At 63.2% G+C, this 16,371-nt stretch overlaps 5 protein-coding genes across 5 annotated transcripts; all 5 read left to right on the top strand.

Annotated features, from left to right (window-relative positions):
* Positions 1–554: 554 nt before the first annotated feature.
* LSCM1_08164 (uncharacterized protein) lies at positions 555–878 on the top strand (the record flags this gene model as incomplete). Its single annotated transcript, XM_067325503.1, has 1 exon — positions 555–878. One exon carries the CDS (start codon positions 555–557, stop codon positions 876–878), a length of 324 nt encoding a protein of 107 aa, XP_067181678.1.
* Positions 879–4,548: 3,670 nt separating this feature from the next.
* LSCM1_08162 (uncharacterized protein) lies at positions 4,549–7,065 on the top strand (the record flags this gene model as incomplete). The annotated part of the gene is made up of 1 exon (XM_067325502.1): positions 4,549–7,065. One exon carries the CDS (start codon positions 4,549–4,551, stop codon positions 7,063–7,065), a length of 2,517 nt encoding a protein of 838 aa, XP_067181677.1.
* Positions 7,066–7,916: 851 nt separating this feature from the next.
* On the top strand, positions 7,917–10,799 carry LSCM1_08161 (uncharacterized protein; the record flags this gene model as incomplete). The annotated part of the gene is made up of 1 exon (XM_067325501.1): positions 7,917–10,799. The coding sequence occupies one exon, from the start codon at positions 7,917–7,919 to the stop codon at positions 10,797–10,799; it is 2,883 nt and encodes a 960-aa protein (XP_067181676.1).
* An 870-nt stretch (positions 10,800–11,669) lies between these two features.
* On the top strand, positions 11,670–12,098 carry LSCM1_08160 (uncharacterized protein; the record flags this gene model as incomplete). The annotated part of the gene is made up of 1 exon (XM_067325500.1): positions 11,670–12,098. The coding sequence occupies one exon, from the start codon at positions 11,670–11,672 to the stop codon at positions 12,096–12,098; it is 429 nt and encodes a 142-aa protein (XP_067181675.1).
* Positions 12,099–14,863: 2,765 nt separating this feature from the next.
* On the top strand, positions 14,864–15,880 carry LSCM1_08159 (uncharacterized protein; the record flags this gene model as incomplete). The annotated part of the gene is made up of 1 exon (XM_067325499.1): positions 14,864–15,880. One exon carries the CDS (start codon positions 14,864–14,866, stop codon positions 15,878–15,880), a length of 1,017 nt encoding a protein of 338 aa, XP_067181674.1.
* Positions 15,881–16,371: the final 491 nt, after the last annotated feature.

Genomic DNA, 16,371 nt, shown 5'->3' with positions numbered 1-16,371 from the left:
GAGAGATGAGAGTGGAAGGGGGCGGAAGGCCCAACTGCTTCAACGTAGGTCTGCACGGGCACACACACACACACACACACACGTAAGCGCCTCGGGAAGGGGGGGCTGCTGATGCGTTCGACTCATTCTGCTCTCCCTGTTCCGCTCGCTTCTCTGTCTCTGTCTGTGCAGCGTGCGTGTCTCGACGTGGAAGACATCAGTGAAGCGGCAGACATCTTCCTGGCGCGCACACACGTATGCGTGTTTTTCTGTCGAGCCGTCGCCGCACCTCCTCTCCTTCTTCCGTGCTCACGCACTTGCTGAACAACTTGTTTTCCTCGCACCCCTCTCTCCCCCTTCCTCGGTAAGGTTATACACACCGTTCTCCTCTGCCGTACCGTGGCGAGTACGCACACAACACGCAGCTCGCACACACTCACATCAACGAATGCAGAGACTGAAGAGCGAGAGCGTAAGAAGGCGACGGCCCAGCGAGTGAAGAAGTGAGAAGTGTGCGCGTACGCGCACACAAGGAGAGGGTACCGCAAAAGAAAAAAAACGCGGAGCCGACGACGATGCCTTTCACGGAGGTGTACGGAGTCGAACAGTTCCGCGAACTCGCGAACAGGCCCGTTCTCACCGTCGTGTGCTTCAGCGCGGTGTGGTGCGGCCCGTGCAAGACCATCGAGAGGGAGCTGGACAGGCTTACGTACGAATTTTCAGATGTTTGCTTTGCAAAGGTCGACGCAGACCACAACACGGAGATCGTGTCCAAGTGCCGTGTGATGCAGCTGCCAACGTTCATGCTGGTGAGGGCGGGACAGATGCTCGGCTACGTTATTGGGGCAGACGTAATGCAGCTGAAAGCAAAGATACGGGAAGAGGCGCGCAAGTCGTGAGCGCGGACGTGTCGGGCGCATGCGTATGCGGGTGCTTTGTCGGCGTGAAGGTGTGCGAGCCATGGCAGCAGTTGGAGGCCACGTGCGTCTTGCTTGCCCTCCCCTCCTCCTCCTCCTCCCCCTCCCCCCCGCTTTGACCACCATCACCTCATGTGCTGCTGTCGCACTTTCGTCACCTCGCTGTGCCTCATAAGCGTTCTCTGTCGGCTCATATATATACATATATATGTGTTGGTATATATATACATATATATATTGGTATATATATGTATTCGGAGTGGTGTCTGTGTGTCTGTGTGTGAGTGATGTGCGTGTGTGGGCTGTTTGGCTTCGCCCTTTCTTTGCTTAGTTTGTCTTTTCCCCTTTCGTCGTCCCGCGATCTCTCCGCCGTTGTTGATGTGCCATCACTTTCCTCGCGGGGGGATGCGCTCCCCCTCCCCACTGCTGCTGCTGCTGTTGGGCATCCTACTCTGACGCTCGCTCCCCCCTCCTCCCTCCCCCTCCAGCGCAATGGGGTTGCGCTGGCGGAGCATCGTTGGCTGACGATTTTACATTGCAAATGGAGGCCTGCGCTGGCACACACACACACACACACACGCACCGATGAGCCGTTGGGCAGGTGGGCGGTCGTGGCCTCGAGTCGGCGGAAGCGGCGATTAAGAGATCTGAATTGAGGGAGACAAAGCGCTCGCAAAGAGGAGGCACCGATCGGTTGGGGGAGGGGAGGGGCAGGAGGCGGCGCACGTGGTCCGCATCCCCATCTTCCTCTCAGCCCGTATGCACGCTTAAGCAAAGTGGAAACTGTTCACGAATCCACGTATTCACGTACAAGTGGTTACGCAGCGAGCACAACTGCACCTCATACTTCACACACATGCACGCAGCGGCACCAGGGGATACATCAACAAAATCAGGAAGCGTGCTTCTGTAGGCGTCTATGCGTGTGTCTGTCTCCCTCCCTCCCCCTCCGCTTTCTCTCTCTCTCGCACTGGCTCAGTCCGTGCGGGCCCTGTTCGGACTTCAACTCGCCATCCCGCCATGGTACGCCCAAGGGCAGGGTGGCGGTAGCGGTGGCGGCGTCTCGCTCTTTTTTTCTTTTCCACCTCCGCTCCCCTCTTCTCCACCGTTCCGGCACACTTCCATTCACACGAACGCACTGTACACCGGCAAACAAAAAACGTGCGTGCGCGTCTCCCGACCTCCTCCGCTGCCGTCTCACAGTCGAGCCCACCACCTCGAAGTGTCCCTCTCTTCCTCCCTCTGTGCCTCTACCCCCTCCCCCAAACTCAGTGTTTCACCCAGACACTTCTTTTTTTCCCTCCTCCCCTATAGACGGACGACGACACCCACCGCCGCCACTGAGCGTTGTGCGTCTCTGTCTCTGTGTCTGTGTGCTCGTTGAACCGCGTATCATATCAGGCAGAAAGCAGCGGTAATGCCTCAAAAAGCGGCGCAGCTGAATCGGATGCAGATCCGGGAGCAGGAGGCGCTTAACCGGCAGCGCCGCATTCAGGATGAGGCGGTGGCCCGGCGCGAGGCGGAGGCGGTGCGACGTACCCAGTCGCAGTACAACTACGTGGCCTCGCACGGCTACGGAAGGGTTGGTGGTGGTGGTGGCGGCCGCGGCACACCCGACGAGGTGCAGATCCGCGTGTACGTGCGCGAGTGCGACGAGGAGGCAAGCCGGTCTTTCTGCTACCGCGAGGCTGCCACAGCCAACGCGACATCCAACACCGCAGGCCTTCGCGCCGGATCATCCGCGTCCACGTCGACCGCTTCCTGTGGCGCCGGGGGTGGTACAGTTGGCTCGTTGCCGCCCATCAGCTCTTCAGGGCGCCCTAAGCAACCATGTGCAGCTCAAGCGCGTGCGGCGTCCGGCGGTGGCGGCTCTGCGGACATTTCAGGAGGTGCGGCATCGGCTGGGATCGTGGCACCGAACCGGGCCCGAGTCCCGCGATATCTTCAGCAGCGCAAGGCGGAGCTGGCGGCGGAGAAGGCAGCGGTGGCCGCCGAGGCGGAGCGGCAGCGGCAACTTGCTCTCATCCCTGCTGGTCAGCGCCGCGTTTCAGAGGCAGAGAAGGCGGACACTCTGCGCCGATTGGAGGAGCGGCAGCAGGAGCTCGAGGGGCAGCTAGGGCGCATTCCCATTCGCTTCGACACACCGTCGATCCAGCAGCGGCGGCGCGCTATCGAGGAGGAGCTGCGGCAGATTGAGGCGACACGCCATACATACAGCACGAAAAGGCCCCTCTTCGTGCCGCTGTGCTGACGCGCTCACGTCAAGGCTGGACTGCCACGCGGTGGCGGCAGCTGGCAGGGAGTGGTGGGCGAGAGGGTGCGTATATATATATATATACAGATGTGTGTGTGTGTGCCTGTCTGCGTGGGGGTGCTGAGGGACTTTGTTGTAGAGGCATAGAGGCAGTGACTCGTGGTGAGCCCGGAAAAGGTGCTGCTGTGTGCACCACACACACAGACACGCACGTACGACTGCGCATCGGTACAGATGCATGCACGTATGGCTTAGAGATAGAAGGGCACCCCCCGAAAAAAAAGGCCTGCGACGTGAACTGCGGCGCAGCTACACGGCCGCACTCCCTCTCTCCCCCTCTCTGTGCCTCTCATCCTCGCATTTTTTTTTGTCTGTGTGTGCGCTGCGCTGAGCCGAGGGCATCTCCCCCGACCGTCTCCCCTCCCACACATTTGCAGACACGCCAATGGAATGGTTCCGCTTTTTTTGCCCGTTTCTTCGTTCCGCTCGTTGCGTTTCGTGCGAATCGGGCACGGCGTGTGGGAAGGCGCCGCTGCCCCTCCGCCTCTTCAGTGTGCGCGTCTTCGACCCCCTTTTCATATGGCGCGGACGCATACGATCGAGGCCACGTTCCTCTTGCTCGCTTCTCGTACTCGTCCGTAGGCAGTGTGCCTGTGTGTATATGTGTCTCTCTGTGTGCTGGGGAGACGAGGGGGAAGAAGGGGACGGTCCGCGCATGAGGCTGTTCTCCCCCCACCCCCCAGCACACTCTCACGGCTCTTCGATGCGCACGCCTTGCAGTCTTGCGCGAGCACGTTGTTTTGCCCTGACCATGTCGGATGAATGGCCCACCTGATGGGCTGCCTTCTTGCGGGCTGTGCTTCTCTTCTTCATGCGCCGCTGCACCCTGCCAGGAACCACCCCTCTCCATCACACCCGCGCCCCGACGCTGCGGCGGTACCACGGAACTTGCCTCCTCTCTCTCTCTCTCTGTGACGTCTCTCTGCGCGTATGCCACCGCCCCACTGCGCCCTCTTGAACTGCTTATCTCGCTGGGGTGGTGGTGGTGGTCGTCGTCCCCTGTCTGTGTGTCTATCTCGCGCTCTCTCTTACACGACTCTTCGAAGGTGCATGATGCTCACTGCTGCGCCGACGCCCCCCTTTTCTTTAACGCTCCCTTTCGCTCACTCCTTCCGTTTCGTCTTCGTCTCTATTCGCATCTCCACCAAAAGCGGACACACACACACACACAGATGTATCGGGCGTACACGCGCTCCACAACACTTGCACACCACGACTGGACCCTAGATGTCGAGTTGGCTAGATTTGCATCGACCTCTCAGCGAAGCGTGGGAGGGAAGAAGCAGAAGCACGCGCCCCCTCAGACGCGGTCGCGCAGAGAGAGAGAGAGGGGAGACGATGGATGCGCGAGAGGAGCTGGTGAGGCTGTACCGCACGTACAACCCACGGCGCCTCAAGGATATAGATGAGATTTTGGCACGCTGCAAAGGGCGGGAGTACGCTATGGTGATGGCCCTGCGAGAGAAGTACGCGCGGGGCGGCACGTCGGCCAACCCATCCTTCTTCGGTTCTTCGGCTGCGCCGTGGGCAGAGGAGCCATCGCGGCAGACGACTGCTCATGAGGCTGCACCAGCAGCCTCAGTAGCAACTGCCTTAGTGGGTACGGCGCCTTGGTCGTCATCCGTTCGCCCCCCTCCACATTTCAGAGTGCCTGATGCACCGCTCTATGAGGGCGGAACTGGTGACGCGGCAGCGGAGGCGAGAGCGTTAGGCACGCCCATGACTTCCTCATGCAGCACCGGCGCTGCGATCGAGCGCGCTGCTGCTTTCGCCTCCGCTGCCGCCGCTTCCGCAGAGCGACACCGGCATCGCCGCGAAATGGAGCAGCTGATCGATCAGATGTGCTCTGTCGACGTTGAGCGACTGGCCGACCGCATGGCGCTGCTGGCGGCATCCGCGACGTCCCAGCCTTCGCGAGCTCCCCGGCTGCAGTGGCGCCAGAGCCGTGAGGCGTCCGCGCTCGAGGCGGACGACGACCGCAATGGTAGCGAATACAACGGCCGCAGCAGTGGGGAGCTCACCGAGCTGCTGCGGCACACGGCTGTCTTCTTGACGTTCTTCTCTCGGTGTGCCAGACGGTTTCTCCTGCTCGCAGAGGAGGTGGAGGAGGATCTCGGGGCGGGCGCCGCATCGGCCGCAACCCATGGGACATCGCTGTCCTTGGCGCCGCCGCTGGCGGAGGAGCCCCGAACTGCCATCAAGTCGCCGCCGCGACGACTGCGGCAACGCTTCCACGGCACCTGCGACAGCGTGGGCAACACCGAGCAGATGGGAAGTGGCGCCAAGGGGCCGTCGCACGACAGCGGTGACCACGAGGATGTATACAGGTGCCGCAGTGGCGGCGCCGCCGACGGCGACAGGCGGGCGTGGCGCGGCAATGACAACAGAGCCTCTTCGCCAAAGAAGAGCCGCACTGAGCACCATGTGACCATCGAGCCCGCCCCGTGGTACGACGAAGCTGCCGCTTCAGCGCCATCTGCTGCCACCGCGCCTGTCCACAGTCACGACGCTCGCCGGGCTGATGCAGCGGTCTCCAGCGGCCGCCGGTGCCCTTCATGTGTGCGCGCGATCCGGCAAACTCCCGCGTCGCCCCCAGCGGCCCCGCGATCGTCGACTGCCTTCACTCCTCTGCCGGTGACGTGGCGAGAGGAGGACCGCATGACCAGCGTTGGTGATCGCAGAGGCGGAAGCAGCTCCCCGTCTTACCGCACGACGACCGTCTCGCCTCTCACCTCGCCAAGGAGCAGGCACAGCGAGCACTCGCCTCGGACGCCGTCCCCGCCGCGCCACAGCGGAAGAGGGGCGAGACGAAGTGCTGCAACGGCGACCGCGGCGGCGAGGCCGCATGTGGGTTTGCGAAGCCCCTCCGCACCTCTCGGAAGCTCCCCCGCTGCCACACCACCGCGGCCCCCGACCTCTCCGCCCAAGCACGGCGGTGCGCTCGTCCTGCAATCGCCACCGCCCGCTCGCAGGCGGGTGTACACGTGGACGCCGTCCTCTCAGCCCAACCGCTACGCCGATACGTGCGCGGCTTTACAAAGTGGCGACTGCGTTGTGCTGCAGCCCGGCGTATACTACGAGGAGCTGCTGCTGGACAACTGCGGGCGTGTCGAGCTGACCAGCGCGTACCCGGGTGCCGCGGTGGTGCTGCGGCCTTCTTCGGGCTTGGCGCCGGCGCTCCGCATCCGCGGTGCATGCAGCCAGGTGGAACTGAAAGGCATCGTGCTCGTGCAGGGAGAGGGGACGGAGACGGCCCGTGCGACCGCGAAGAGTGCGCGGACGGGCGCCACTGCTCCCGCGGCGCCGCCCTCCTCCTCCTCCTCTTCCGCCGCCCCCGCGCTGCCACTGCTGTTGGTGAGCAACGGGGCGGCATTGCAGGCGACAGCTTGCCACTTCTACGGCGGCGCTGGCGGCGGCGTTGTCATTGCTGGGCCAGACACACGCGCCACGCTGGACCTGTGCCTCGTCTCCCTCTGCAGCTTTGCGGGCATCTATGCTCACAATCACGCCAGCGTCGAGGTGCGACAGTCGAGGGTAAAGAAGTGCGAGGCGGGCCTGCGGGTGTTGCAGTCGTCCTTCCACGTGCACGAGTCAACGCTGGAGGACAACAAGACGGATGGCGTCGTCGTCTACGAGGGCAGCCAGGGGGCGCTGGAGAGGTCGAGTGTCATGAATAACGGCGGCAACGGTCTCTTCCTCGAAGGCGGTGCCGGGGAGGAGGTGCAGGTGATTGCGTCGACGATCGAGTTGAACGCACTCTATGGAGTGCAACGCCTCCGCGGGTCGATACTGCACATTCGATCCTCTTACATCCGTGACAATGGTCTGCTGCCCATCAACGATGAGGGGGGCTGAAACTAAAGAAGAGGGGAGGGGGCGGGCTGCACGGCAGGCAGCGGTACACCAGTGCAGTGGCTCTGCCAAAGAGCTGCTGCGTCTGCACCGGCGGTGTAAGAGTGTAGTCTCTGCCGCTGCTCCCCCGCCGCATCTTCATTGAGTACCACAACGCACAGCGCCTCCGCCTCCGCCCCCCCCTCCGATGACTCCTTTACCCATAGCCAATGCACTCAGTACCAATGAAGAACGGATGTGCGTGTGCGAGTGTGGAGGGAGGAGGGGATGATGAGGGGCCACCCATACACATCGACCACACCCACAGAGTGGCGTAGTAAAAGGCGCGCTCGGCGGCAGATCATACGGATGAACGTCTCACACCACACCCCATTCAAAAAAAAAGGCACCCTTAGCAAACAGAGATGCATATACACGCCTGTGCATGCGAGCTTGCCCTGAGACGATGCCTCCGTATTCTCATGGACGTCCCCCTCACTCCCCTCCCCTCATCCCCTGAAAAGGGGACTGAGAGCGCAGAGGCAGTGCCAAGCGAACAAAGCAGGTCAGAAGTGCTACGCACGTCAGGGGGCTGCTGCCTGCCGCCTTGCCCACAGCGGTGCGTGCTACACATCGCATGCCGCTGCTGGTCTTGATGACGAGACGCATGCACTTGGCTGATTCGCTTCTTCATTTCTGTGCCTCAGACTCCCTCTCGGAGAAGCCCGCTGCCTCACATCTTCCCTCCCCCGCGTTGGTGGCGGCCAACCAAGTGAAGCATTTTTTTTTAGGACCGTAACCAGTGACCGCGCTGCTGCTGCTGCTCCTCCGCCGCCGCCACCACCACCACACCCGCGACAGAGGCCAAACGAAGGATGGAGCACGATGACCTCCTGGCCGATCTTCTCTCTTGGAGACCGCCTGCGCCTGGTGGCCGTAACGCCGAGCCCGGCTCCTGCGTCGCCACCGCGGTGACGGCCTCTTCCTCCCTCACATCACCCCATGCGGTTTCCTCGCAGCCACGTGTGGGTACGCTGCAGGCGACGTGCGTGAACACGTCGGCGACGGCGACGAAGACGGGCAGCGCGAGCGCCAACGGTTGCGATGGACATGCCAGCGATGCAGACGAGCAGCGGAGCACTCGGCGCGCCGCGCCAGCATCTGCGGAGACGGCACCGCTGCCGTCCGAGGCAACGCCGACGTTGGCTGTTGAGCCCGACGTAGCGAAAAGACTTTTCCCGCACCAGCGCGCCGGCGTTCAATGGCTGTACTCGCGCCATTGCAAGTCCCGTGCCTGTCTCCTTGCGGATGAGATGGGCCTCGGCAAGACGGTGCAGGTGGCTGCCTTTCTCGGCCAACTCTACGCGCAGCAGTTGATCAAGACAACAATCCTCGTTGCCCCACCGACGCTCGTCTCGATGTGGGCGGCCGCGCTCGCCGAGTGGGGCGGTGCGCCCCTTGCACGACTCGTCGAGGTCATCCACAGCGAGCCTCGCAAGAAGCGGCAGGCGCGGTGGCGGAAGCTGCGCTATGGGGTGCCGTGTGTGCTGCTCACGACCTATGGCGTGCTGCGGCAGGACGCGGCAGATATGGGCGCCACCCTCGTGGACTACGTTGTGCTCGACGAGGCGCACCTGATAAAGGATCCCAGCACCTGTGTCTTCAAGAGTGCCTTGACTCTTGCAGCGCGCCACAAGATCGCGCTGACCGGCACACCACTCATGAACACCTTTGACGACATGTGGAGCCTCTTTCGCTTTCTTGATGGGTCAATTATTGACATGGACAAGTCGGGCTTCAACGCCGTCAGTGCGACCTTGCTGCGCGGCAACGAGCGCGACGCTAGCGCGGCGCAGCGGGAGGCCGCCTCGGGCGAGCTATCGAGGCTACAGGCCGCGATCCGCCCTTTTATGCTACGCCGCGAGAAGAAGGATGTCGATGCAGAGGTGCTGTCGAGTAGCAAGGAAGATGTCGTCGTGTGGGTGCGCTTGACGGATGTGCAGCAGCAGCTGTACGCGGCCTTCTTGGAGTCGAAGGAGGTGGCGGCTGCGCGCAACAGCGATGCGGACGTGGACCTCACGGTGGGGACCGGTGGCGAGGATGGGGCGGCGGTAGAAAAGCGTTGCGTTGGCGGCGGCGACCCGTCAGCGGCCGCCACCACGGCCGGCGCGCCGCCGACTCCTTTGCTTCTGCTGGCGATGCTGTCGCAGATTTGCAACCATCCCTGGCTGAGCCTCGTCGACGAGGCCTTCGCAACGGCCCTCGCGCACCACCCGTACGAGGCGCCCGTGGCAGAGATAGGCGACATCTTCGGCGGTGCGAAGCTGTGGGTGGCGCTTCAGCTAATCCGACGCTGCGTCTCGCAGGGGCGCCGCACGCTCGTCTTCTCGCGCTCCAAGCGACTCCTGCACCTCCTCAGCTTCCTTCTGCGGGAGTGGCGACTGACGTACACACAGGTGGACGGCGACACACCGAGCGAGCGCCGCTGTGCCGAGGTCCACCGTTTCAACAGCGACGCGGGTGTGTGGGTGTGCCTCCTCACGACGCAGGTCGGCGGCGTTGGGCTTACCTTCCACGCGGCTTCGGCGGTGGTGCTACTCGACCCCAGCTGGAACCCGTCTGCGGACGCACAGGCTGTCGACCGCGTCCACCGCATTGGCCAGCAGCGCGACGTCGTTGTTTACCGTCTGGTGACATGTGGCACGGTCGAGGAGAAAGTGTACCGCAACCAAATCTTCAAGCGCATGGCAGCGCTGCAGTCCGTGAAGAGCAGCGACGGCGGCGAGTGCAGGCGGTCCCCCGAACGCGGGACGGGTGGCGAACTGTACCGCTACTTCACGCGCGTGCAGCTGCGCAGTATGTTTGCCATGGAGGATTTCGAGCACGCGAGCACGGCGGCGCAGCTGGCGGCCCTGCACCCCGGGCGTGCCCGCTCGCAACTGCGCGAGGAGCTCTGCCGGATCGACGGCGTGTGCGACGTGAGCGACAACGCATGCGTACTGGCAGAGGCAGTCGACCTAGGTGTGGCGGGCCGCGATGGCGCGCACCTGGTGCGCACTCCTTCCGCTTCCCGGGAGCGCACATGGCGCACAGGCTCCGCCGCGCGAACACTGTCGGAAGCGCCGCTACCCCAACACACGCCGACGCGCGTGCGCAGCCGCTCCGGCGACTCTCAGGGCGAAGCCGATGCTCTCCAGCGCCGCCGCATCGACGTAGAGGAGGCTCTCCCCAGCGAACATGTTGCAGTGGATGATAGCTGCGACGCTTTCGCGAGTTCTGGGAAGGTGGCCGACGCAGCTCTGCGCCCACCCGCGCCAACTACACCTGCAGTGACCGAGTTGCAGGGATCCTGGCATATCAGTCGCTCACTACCCCCGTCACGTCCTCCTGCCTGCAGGGCAGCGACGGCCTCTCCGCTTCGACCGTGTGGGGGCGGCGCGAAGGCGTCTCTGACGACTCTGCGTCTTCCAGAGGCGACCGAAGAAGATGAAGCGGTGGTGGCCCCATTGCCACTCTCCCCCGCTCTCTCTAGCAAGTCTCTCGAGCACGGTGACGGGGCTCTGACGTTCACCGCAGTGCTGCCCACGACAGACGCGAGCTGCACCGCTGCACATCGTGCCGTTGCCACTGCGCCTGCCTCTTGGCGCAGCCCTGACGGCGGTGGCGCCTTGGCCTCGGCAGCAGTCGTAGAGGTGCGAGAGGGGGCAAGCGATGGCTGCCGCTCCGCCGAGCTCGCGTCCTGCCGCTCCAGCTTCTAGGAAAAGGACCAGCTCTGCTGTGCCCCATTCTTCTTTCGCCTTATCTCATCCCTTTTTGTGCACGTTGCGCAACCATTTCCCTCTTCTCTCTTTCTTTTCGTTCGCGCGCGCTCGGCGATCGCCGTGGTGAGGGGTGTGCTGTCGTACTGCTTCGTGGGCGGGCGTTGCACTCGATGGCCCACACTCCCTCCGGACGCTTCACTCTGTTAGATTAGTGTCACCTCGAATCACTTCACCTCTCCTCTCCCCCTTTTCTGTACATCGCTGGGCGTACGCCTGTGGAGGCACAATGCGCGTTTCTTTTCTTTTTTTAGATCATCGCGCGCTCTCTCTCTCTGTATTCACACACACACACACACAAATACACACACACATACACATGCACACATACGCACGCACGCGCACGCATGCAGCGTTACGCACCCGTCTCTGTCTTTTTATAGTAGAGGGCCGCGATGCAGCGCGCGAGCGTGAACCACGCCGACCGGCAGCAGTAAGCCCTCCTGTGTCGTCGCGTCCTCTCTCTGTGTTGCCTTCTATCAGACGTACACGGAGACGGCGCGTGTCTCTTCTGCCTCCTCCCCCGCTCTCGTGACCACCTTCTACCCCCTTTCTCCCTCTGCACACACACACACACACAAATACACACACACACGCACAATCAACAGTCACGGTTGCAGATCCCTGCGCGTAGGCATACGCCCCTCTCCCTTCTCCCCCCCTTTCCCTTCTTCCCCCCTCTCTCTCTGTGTGTGTTTGCCCTCGGCCTACGCCAGGAGCGAGAGAGCGAGAGAGGAAGAGAAAGTGAGAGTGCATTTCTGAACGCGTCGCGCTCGCAGAGGAATCGCTCCGCTGCTCTTCTCCGCGTCAATGTACCGCACCGCGCCTCAGATCCTTTTTCAGTTTATGGGCGGGCTCAGCATCACACAATGCGCGTATCCCGTCCTCCACGATGCGTTCACCGCCGACAAGGCGGACACCCGTTCCCCCGCTGTCCCCGCTGCCCCCGCCGCGTCAAGTAGCAGCGGCCACCTCTCGGGGCTGTGGGGCGCGGTGAAGTGGAGCTTCCGGACGCCTTCTGTTAGCTGCACCCTCTCGGACGACATCGAGCAACTCCTCCGCGCCCACTGCTGGCTCGCGTCCCTCATCCTGTCGCTCACGGTAGTCTCTGGTGGCGTGCCGGCGCTTCTGGGAAGCGGACTTGGCGTTTACTGCAACGGCGGCCCAGAGGGAAAGGCCCGCTACGGTCGACTGAAGCAGCGACTCAGAGACTTCGCTGAGAACGACCGTCACAGCTGACATATGTCACCACGCCATGGTACCTTGGGCGAGGCGAGGTGCGTTTGCTTCGCGACGGGCGACGGAGGCTCAAGAGTGTGCGTCGGTGCCTGCTCTGGTCACTGCGTTGCCGTCGCTGTCCGCGCTCTCCCACCTCTTGCGTGGACGAGGAGTGCCCACACGCGCCCACTTCGACGTCGCAAGGAAGCGGCTTGGGCGAACAAAAAGAGTGACGGCTCTGCTCCCTCTCCCGAAATCCACCAGAGGACCCCTGCTGCCGCCTCTCTGGCGGGCGCGCAAGAGAGCGCGTCTGCACACCGCCCCGGAGCGCGCACCCCATCTATACCCGCTTGTCTCCTCCACGAGGAGCAGCAGTCCTTTCCTCAAGAGCCGATGCCGGCCGAACTCGCTTGATGTGGCCCCACAGAGGCAGCAGCCCTCCCCCCCACCCCCCGTACAACGGGCTGGTGTCACACGGCCTGGATAGCATCCCTGTCACATTAGGAGTGCGCTGCGAGGGCTGAAAAGGTGCCATGCGGTATCTCACCTCTCCAGATGAACGGGACGGGAAGGCGGCGGGCCTTCTCTTGAAGTCGTTCACCCGGGGCAGAGCGGTCCACCGCCCACCTTTGCCACACGAGTGGGCGTTGGCGGGCGTCACAGGCGTACGCTCAGCGGCGGAATGTGCCGCGAGGAGCCTCTCTCTGAGACACTGGAGAGGGCATCGCTCGGCAGCCCCCCCTTCGATCGCACGGAAGATGAGGCCCTCACGAGCCTCCCCCCTCCAACACATCTCCTCAAAGCCCTCTGCAACGAGCGCGACGCCGCTGCCGCAGCTGCAGAGTCTCATGAGCAGAATGCAGGGAGGAGGAGGGGGAGGCGAGCAGTGAAGGCACGATCCCCTTCCCCTTCCCTGCCCCGCTGAGGGCGGCAGCAACAGGAAAAAAATGAGCCACCGACGTCCTCGTGCGGTGACAGGACGCGCACCCGTGACAACACGCCGCCGCCCCGCTGAAATCTCTATCGCAGACGCCGAGACGGAGGCCCCGCATTTTTTTTGGTCGATGGATAGAAGCCGCTCTCCGCGACGCTAGGCCAGATGCGCCGCCAACGAACGTGAATGTCTCTTGCTGCGCATGCCCATGGCCTTGCCATCGACAGGCACACTGCTGCACGGCTCGCCAGGACGATGGAGGCGACGCTGGAAGGCATATGCGGCCCATGCGCTTCGCAAGCGGAGGGATCCCCTCCCCCTCTGTCATGACCGAGTGCTCCTCATCACGTCGTTACGGTCCACAGAAACCTACTTCCTGCTGTGCTCACCACGACCGATGACGCGATCCAACCCGCTACGCATTGGCAGCCACGCGGCACCTCCTACCCTCCCCCCAGCAGATCCTCTCCCGCGCTTTGCTGAGGAGGGGGGAGGGAAGGGTGGCCAACACGCGAGACAGGACTTGGAGGCTGACCCCGCAGACGTTTCTTAGCGTCTGCAGCATGCAAGCAGTGGCTTACTGTTGGGACGGGGACGATGACGGGTCCGGTACGGCCCTGCCGGCTGGATCTCTTCTGTGTCTCGCGTGGCGATGGCGCGGCAGCGCTGGATGGGTGGGCTCCATGGGCGACATGAGAAAAGAAATCGTGAGACGAGGCCACCACCGCCGCCACCACCCTCCCTTCGACTGTGCCACCAGTGGGAACGTATGCATCCCACGCTCCGGTCTCGGAGAGGGAGTACTTCTCCGCGCGACCATCGAGAGGCCGCAGCTCCTGCTGCTGGCGGCACGGGGGGCACCTCCTGGACTGGGGTCGTTGGCCTGCCTGCTTTGAGAGACGAGAGGTGCGGGCTATCCCCCTCCCCTCCCTCCCTATTCCGAGTGGCAGCGCTTCATCCCACCCCCCTGCCACGTTTGGCTACCGCAGTGAAAACGGCGCCAGCGCCAACGCGTGCAGAGAGCCTTCGACATTTCCTCCACGAGTGCTTCCCCACCAACAGCACCCCACACACCACACCCCCTCCGCGCGCTACACCGCACCAGCGCGGCAGAGCTGTGAGCCGCGGCCTCTGCTTTCTGAGGATTAGCTTTGCGTTGCTGCTTCGCCCCTTCTCGCTCCCCCCTTGCGGGGGGGGGGGACAGCGGCCGATCTGCGCGTGGATAAAATATCTTCGCGCTCTTCGAATGCCGCAAGGGTCTCTCTCGATGCTATGTGGTTGACACCAAAGGCAAAGGCGGCACGGCGAGCCTCCCTTGTGTGTTGTCGGTCCCCACCCCACCCCCCGCCCCTCCCCCTCTATGCGGTGCTCGCTGACGCGGCAGCCGACGGGCCATCAAGTGGCGATGCCGCATTGCCAAAGGACAGGGGGCGCGTGGGACGACAGAGCCGGCGAAGAATGGGTGCCCCCGCACCCGCGTGTGTGGGCCGAACGGTGTTTCTATGCATATGCAGTACCCGAAGGGCCACTTCGAGTCCTATGGCTCTGTGTCCGCGGCACGACCGCGCAGCGCTTTCCTCTGTTGTGGGATGATCTGACAAGGCTCCTATTCGCTATCCTCCTCACGAAACTTTCCGTTTCCGTCTTCTTCACCATCACCACCTCCACACCCTCTTCACTCTCACGCCGGTGACGGACAACGGAGGTCTTCACGCGGAGGGACACAGCTTTCTGCGCACTTCGCCCCCCTGCCACTGCCTCTCTCTCCCGCCACGGCCATCGCTGTAGCCTTCGCGCCTCTCCGCGCGCACGTATTGTGCCTGGGCGCCGCCATCACCGCCGACCACACCCAATGTCGGGGGGGAGCGTCTTCACCGTCTACGGACGCATCACGGCGGCCGACTTCCAGCGCTGTGCAGAGGCGGCAGCGTACGTAAATCAGAAGTACCCGGAGTATTACGCGATCACTGTGGCACGAGAGCTCCAACGCGACTATTTCGACCGATGGGATGCATGGGCGTCGGCCGGGCAGCTGCCGCCACAGCAGCAGAGTACTGCAGATACCGCGCCTCCTGAGAGCGGTGCGCTGACAACCACGGTGCCCACGACTGCAGGGGAGCCCTCCGCGGTACTGGTGGAGCAGCACGGCAGCGGCAACGAGCCACCACGTCTTCTTACCGTGGAGATGTTTCTTCGAGAGATCACTTCGCGCACTGACTATCGGCCTGACGCCAGCGGTGAATACTATGTTGCGCAAGGGCAGCAAGCGTGGCACGCCTTTCTTGCATCGCGTGACCGACAGTACTGCTGGATGGACGTGTCCGTGAACGGCTTGGCGGCCGGGAGAATTTGGTTCGAGCTGTACTCGGCTGTGGCGCCGCTAACATGCAAGAACTTCTGTGAGCTGTGCCGCGGCACCATGGTCGCCATGGAGGACACAGGCGCGCACAACAACGCACTCGATGCGCCACCTGAGCAGCAGTTGCGGCGCATCGGCTACAAGGGAGCGACGTTCTTCCGCATCTTGAAGGATGCGTGGGTGATGGGGGGCGACGTGACGGGAGAGCACTCCGGCAATGGCGGCTACTCGTGCTACGGCCGTTGCTTCCCGGATGAGACCCACGCCATACCGCACGATACGGCTGGCATTCTCGGCATGTGCAACGACGGCCCGCACACAAACAGCTCTGCCTTCTACATCACCCGTCGACCCATGCCGTGGATGAACGGCAAGTACGTTGCCTTTGGTCGAGTCATGGACGGCATGCACGTGGTGGATGCGATCCACGCGGTAGAGGTGCGCCATAACCAGTCCCCAAAGGCGACGATCACCATCACAGACTGCGAAGTGCTGGACACGTCTCTGTAGGGGGAGGAGGAGGAGGTGATGTGGGAGGCGAGGGAGGGGGGTAGCCATGCGTGCGAGAGTCCGGCCTATGCAAGGCCAAGCCAATTGCAGGCATCTGTCGGCAGTACTACGGCGATCAGCATGCAAGCAGCGGCCCTCCCCCCCACCGTGTTCACCCTCTGCACCCGCATCGCCTCTCCTCCGCCGCCACTCGTTCCCGTCCCGCCTCCTGTCTCTTGCCGCGTGCCTGCCGCCCTCTCTTTCCATATGCGGCTCTATCCTTCCATTCGGCGGGCGCGCGAGGGCCCGCAGGAACGCGCTCACGCCTCCGTATGCCTTTCTTTGTGCTCGATGTACACTTAAGCTCCCGACGTTGCTACACCAAAGGGCCCCGTCATCGCGCTCGCGCGGTCTCCCCCTTCCCCTCCCCCTCTCTCCTCTCTTCCCCGCGTCGCCCTCCGCCTACACGGGCAACAACAGCGGAAAGCGACATCGCCGACGTCTCTTCTCCT

Source organism: Leishmania martiniquensis, chromosome 1, assembly GCF_017916325.1.
Source record: "Leishmania martiniquensis isolate LSCM1 chromosome 1, whole genome shotgun sequence".
NCBI classification, from domain to species: Eukaryota; Euglenozoa; class Kinetoplastea; order Trypanosomatida; family Trypanosomatidae; genus Leishmania; species Leishmania martiniquensis.
This window is presented reverse-complemented; position numbering and strand designations above follow the sequence as displayed.